This window comes from Morone saxatilis, unplaced genomic scaffold, assembly GCF_004916995.1.
Source record: "Morone saxatilis isolate NCDOM2014 unplaced genomic scaffold, NCSU_SB_2.0 Contig21, whole genome shotgun sequence".
In the NCBI taxonomy this organism is placed as follows: Eukaryota; Metazoa; Chordata; class Actinopteri; family Moronidae; genus Morone; species Morone saxatilis.
In genome coordinates, this window is record NW_023339774.1 from 17,399,271 (window position 1) to 17,405,286 (window position 6,016).

The 6,016-nt window shown below is 39.1% G+C and overlaps 1 protein-coding gene across 2 annotated transcripts in view; it reads right to left on the reverse strand.

The window, feature by feature from the left end:
- Positions 1-236: 236 nt before the first annotated feature.
- The window catches only part of lamc3 (laminin, gamma 3), a 30,641-nt gene continuing 24,861 nt past the window's right edge, over positions 237-6,016 (reverse strand). For both annotated transcript variants that reach the window (XM_035668455.1, XM_035668456.1), the window contains 7 exons: positions 5,581-5,800; positions 4,932-5,078; positions 4,185-4,287; positions 3,082-3,284; positions 2,338-2,478; positions 2,126-2,225; positions 237-1,581 (listed from right to left, as the gene is read on the reverse strand). In XM_035668455.1, coding sequence (XP_035524348.1) covers positions 1,319-1,581; positions 2,126-2,225; positions 2,338-2,478; positions 3,082-3,284; positions 4,185-4,287; positions 4,932-5,078; positions 5,581-5,800 — 1,177 coding nt within the window. In that variant the 3' untranslated portion in view covers positions 237-1,318. The remainder of the gene's footprint in view (positions 1,582-2,125; positions 2,226-2,337; positions 2,479-3,081; positions 3,285-4,184; positions 4,288-4,931; positions 5,079-5,580; positions 5,801-6,016) is intronic.

Below are 6,016 nucleotides of genomic sequence, written 5' to 3' on the forward strand. Positions count from 1 at the left end.
GTTGGCATTACACGGTTTGGCCACTATGTTAAACTGGCTTCAAAACCCAACTCACTTCCTGGGGGATTGAATTTAGCGAAGAGATGAATGCACTTACTGTACTTTTTTCCATTTTGTACTAAATCTTGAAATGATACAAAATATGTGCTAATAGATGTTAATCAAACTCTGATGGATGCACTGCTGTATTCAATTCTGAAAAATTCACAAACCGCAATAATATTTTTCAAGGATGAATACTTATTTTTATTGTTTTTGTTTTCTGATAATCCCTTGAACCATCAACAAATTCAAGCCTTTTATCAACTGGGAGTAGCTCCTCCATTTCCATGTGCACTGCACTATTTTACAATAGTGTCCACTAAAAATTAGGGACATTTTAGTATGCAAAATGCCCTTTCAAGTGTACTTCATTATGTAATGGTTTCTATGTGAAGGTCTTACATACTCAAGACATGGTTACAAATACTTTAAGTAGATGTGGATATGTTACTAGGACACATGGATGAGTTAAATTGTCTAAGTCTGATACCTGATTGGTTATTCAGCATTAAAAAAAGAACAGAGAAATGTGTCTCTTACAGAATTTTGGTATACCATCACTTCACGAGTCAATACAATATTCGTAATACAAATATCATTTACTTTTACATGTGACCCCAAGACATAGGATGTCTGACCATTTGATAGTGACACAGAGAGAAAGAAAAATGGAGAAACCACAAAAACAGAGAGGTAGGCACTGTAAGAATCCCAAACACAGGTTATGTGCTGTTGAAGCCTGACCTGAACCCCACTGAGGCCACGGGACTAATTGTTAATTATGCCAGGCTGATGAAAAAGAGCTCAAGTGTAAATGAATGTGTCAGTCTGGAGGAGCACTCAGATACACCTTTTACCCCCACAAAGGAAAATCAGCATTATTTTAAACTTGACAGTGCACTCCAGCAGTTCAGAGCGGCTGGTTATTATTCATGGTGAAATTAAAGTTCTGATGTTGTTGGTAAAAATGAGAGAGGGAGAAAGAAATGAAGGAAAAAAACAAAAAGAAGAATGAGGAGGAAAAAGGTATAAATCATAGCTGACAGTGTTTAAGTCTGTGGCTTTTGGAAATGTGTGTGTCACTGTATCAAGGTGGTGAAATAAATTGTACCTTGGGGCAAAAGGTGGAAAGAGGGAAGAATATGAAAGGATGTCACTGACTTTTTCTGAAGCAGAATAAAAAATGACCACAGCCCCTTTTATTGACAAAATCCTCGCAGGCTTTCCTGATGTTCAGCTGTCTAATCAATGACCAAATTACTGTCATCTACTGTGTCTAGCCTTTGCCTGTTCCTGTGGCCTGGGGGCAAGACTGAGGCAGGTTTAAGGCAATGTCCCTGAGACTGTCTCTCTCTTCCCTGATCTCCTGTAAGTCCTGTTCAATGAGGGACATCCGGCTCTGTTGTTCCTTAGCAGCTGACTGCAGCTTCTGGATTTTCAAGCCCAGTGTCGGGCTCTCAACACTCCCTCGAAGCATGCTCAGGCGGCGTGCTGTCTCGTTCAAGATCCGGTCAAATCTCTCCAGCGGCACGTTCCCATCTGGTCCAGACATGCAAGAGAGAGAACAGATGGAGGAAGAGAAAGCCCCAGACAGAGGCATCAGAAGTTTTTGTTTTGTAGATCATGGTTTGTAAATGGCTGTCATACATCAGTGATTCAAATGGTGGATCAGCCTGAACGCTGACCTAATTACGGTGATTTGGTCATTATCCTCTCAAGCATGTTGACATATTGAGTACTAAGTGTTGGATCCCTGCCTTTATAGTTAATTCTATAAATTGTGCAATACTTTATACAAGAAATTGGTTTGCATTAATAGGATCACAAATACACGGCTGAATTATTTGAACTCACTGAAATCTATCCACAAAGAAAATACAACTGGGCCTATGAACAGCAGTTATTCTTGCTTTACCATGGGGATAAAAGTCTGGGAAATATTTCCATGTTAAATGAGGCATTCAAAGGCACAGAGCTCTTTAGTGATCTGACATTTAAGGTGTAATGAAGATTTATGAGTTTTATAGATATGGAAGACTAAAAAGTAACCACAGTGAAAATCATCTGTAAGAGAGAGACTTACCAATCTTGCTGATTAACTCAGTTAGAGTAACAGAATAGGCCTTTAACTGAAGCTTGGCTGCTTTCATGTCCTCCTTTACGCTGGTCAGGGACACCTCAGGCTGGAAATAGGAAGACATACTCTTCAAACTGTCTTTCAAGCTATGCACAGGAAGTACAGATCAATATGCATAGATTCTGCTGTCCAAGAGTGTATATATCTTTGTTAGGTACCTCCGAGGTGATCTGGGATTTGGCTGTGTCAGTTAGCGTCTCTTGCTCAGCTAACTGTTGTAAAGCAGAGTCTACATAGGAGTGAAGGTGAGCAGACACAGTCCTTGTATGCTTGGCCTGGGTCAGAATGGCTTTGGATTCCTGCACACAAGATATTTGATTATTTACAGAACAATATTAAGAGTTCGCAGCCATTCTAGCAGAATGTGAGTGTACGTATTCTCACTTTTTGAGCTAAAATGTCTGCATAAGAATACGCTCAGAATGACATTTTACATTTTTACCATTTTCACCATTTAAGTTTAATGTGTTAGCGTCTTAAAATTTGCTAATTAGCAATAAATACAAAGTATAGCTGAGGCTGATGGGAATGTCATGGTCAACTCTGTCGCTTCACCCTCCCCTTCCAGGCCTGTATGAGAAATGATGGTGGTCATAAGAACAAATGAAAAACGGCCCTATCTACAGCCAGTGTTTGATTTGTAGGTTCTGGGTTACAGTAGAAACATGGCGGTTCAACATAACAGCCTCCACGGAAGGCAACCTGTTGCATCTGTAGATAAAAACAGCTCATTCTAAAGTATGAAAACACAACAATTCCTATATTCAGGTCATTATACACTAATGAAAACATACCTAAGAATATTATCTTCCATTTCTGCCAATAGATCCTCCTAAATGCTACACACTGGACCTTTAAGGGATCAACAAAGTTATTACAGTTCATCTTGACTGGACACATACCTTTGCCACAGCATGTGCTGTTTGTTCTGCCTCCTTCGTTGTGTTGCTGAAGAGGCTGGAGTTCTCCAGAGCTGGTTCTAGCATCTTCTCAATTTGTGAAACTCTTCTCCTGACATCAGCTAGAACCTTCCCCTCCAGGGGTTTTTCCTTCTTTATTGCAGCGTGGGTCTGGGCCTGCCGACGGGGCCACTCCCTCACCATGTCTGAATGGAGATTGTGAAGAAGGCAGGTAGTAGGAAAAAAAGACCTGAAAACTTGGTTTAAAATCCTATAAAATTATTTTCTTATAAAATTAAGGTTATGAGCAGATATGCAAAAATCAAATGTAAAGTTTGAAAAAGACATTCAGAGGTATTATTTATTAAGAGTTTAACATTACAAAACTTAAGTAATTCCACATCATCAGGGCTGTGTGGATGTTGTTTTAACAGATTTGATTGAGAGACCATCGACCCACTAACTGTCACCAGATACTGGGTCAAATGTTGCTAAATCTGATTGGTGCATGGATTTATGGGACATCACAAATGTCCCGCCCACTTCAAACCAGCGAGCTCAGACAAAAACACAAATACAGAAATCTCTCTTTGGTTGACATTTTTGTGTTCATTTTTGTGTTCAGGGCCTTTAAGACATTCAAGGTTGTATTGAGTTATAAGAAAATTGGATTCAAATGGATGACTGTCTACTTGCTGAATTTTATTTTCATTATTCATCCTCTGCTTATTTTGTGCTACTTTACTATTACAATGAAAGTCTAAGAAAATCACAAAATCACTTAAGATTCTCTTCATGTATCATAAACAGCCAGAATTTCATTAATATATTTGATGCCATAAAACTCCTCAAAACATCCCACTTCATTACATTTTTTACCTAAGCCATTGCTGCATTTAATACATGCCAAGTAGGTGAAAACATTACAATGGTGATGACATATTTATTATAGTAATACTCTAGTCTATAGCTCTTATGTTTGTTTTCAGTGTCAGTACTTGACATTTCAATTTGAGTAGAATAATTCAGTTCGATGTTCAACAAAAACAACAATGTAAGACAGAGTGAGTGAAAAGGAGAAACAAGATAGACAGATAGAAACTCACTTTCTAGTTCTTTGTGCAGTGTGATGACGTCTGATTCCACCTCTTTCCCTGTCACCACTGACGACAAAGCCTTGACCTTTGCCCCTTGAGCGCGAGCTTGCAGCTTGAGAAAGAGACACACTACCTCAGTTGAGCCGAGTGTATTAAAGGCTTTACTGTGGTGTAAAGAGGAGGGAGGACAGTGTACCGTGGGTATTTACTTGGGCACAGCTGCATTTTGAGCTAAATGCTAACATGTGCACAATGTTAATGCCAACATGTTGATGTTTAGCAGGTGCATTGTTTACAATATTCACCATCTTAGTGTTTATTGTGTTAGCCTGCTAGCATTTGCCAACAAGCAATAAACACAAAGTACAGCGAAGGCTGATGGGAATGTCGTTATTTTTGCATGGTCATAAACCAAAGTATTGGAAAAATTTAAGGGATCATTAAAGTTATTACAATTCATCCTGAAGGGAACATGATTGTCTGTACCAAGTGGCATATCATCCTTCCAGTAGTTGTCAAGACATTTCATTTGAAACCACAAATCTCAACCTCGTGGTGGCACTAGAAGTCAGGATTCATCCTCTGGGTACTAGGAATGTCTGTACAAAATGTCTATCCATCTAATTATTGTTGAGATATTTCAGACAAACTGCTAGTATGGATAGTAAAAACATTTACATTAGCATTAAAAAGGAAAATGAATAAACATTCAAAATATCTAGACATAACACCACATGCTGCAGTAAATGTAGTCACCTCGCTGACATCATCCACCATCTCCAGTTTCTTGTTGGTGTTCTGTTTTACAGACTCAGTTTCCGCTCTGATCTTACTGATGAGATTGTCTTTAGTCTGAATTTGCCGGTCCAGCTCTTCTGTCTTTTCTATCAGGTCCTCGCCCCACTAAACAGGGAACAGAAATACAGAATACAGAAATTCAATGCTTTCATTAAAACAATCCCATTTTGCTTTCTCTGTCACTTTTGCAGAAAATTCTACCATCGTTCAGCCACTTACAGAGGGCACATTAGCCTATTTCTCTGTCATTTTACAGTGTTTTGTCTGCTCAGAGATGCTGCAGTGGTTAATCACCCTCCTCTGGAACAACATGTTCCCCTATGAGCAACAAATCCTGCCAGCATCTTCTCTCCTGTGCCTACTCAGTGTCCCCTACTGCTTGCCAAATGTTAAATTAAGAAAAAAAAAATGAAGTGGAGTTAACTGCCCACTCTTCAAAATATGAGAGATACTTATTCCTATATGAGCCTAGTTAAATGATCTGAAATGGTTTCTTGTATATGTGCAGTTATCAAACAAGCTACTAAATGATTCACTATGGGTCTATAATTTGACATAATAACGCTTCAAATTCCATTTGTACCCTGCAGGTGCTGTCCAAACTGACCTCTGTTGTGCGGTTGGTTGGATGTGTTTGGTTGAGCTGTGTTTGGTCAAGCTCTGATGATGGGCTGGCATCTGTCAGAGCCAGCTGATGTAAGGATGATGTGATGTTACCCAGGGCAAGCTTTAAACCAGCAGCCTCCTCCTCCAGGGCCAGCTGTTTGGCTACAGTATCATTCACCTGTGCTGTCAGGTTCGCCTTCTGCTGCTGCATTTGTGCTATTCTAAGATGAAATAAGTGGAGAAAAAAAGCAGAGAAATATAGGAACATATCATGTACTGTAATACCCACTTTTTTAAAATAATGTTTTTATTTATACCAGGATGTGTGTTAGTGTTAATATGAAAAACTAAGCTTCAGAGCCTCACATATAATTCACATTATTCAGTGCAATCAATCTCATTCCTTAGGTCATAGAAGTTCTTGACTTGCCATATTT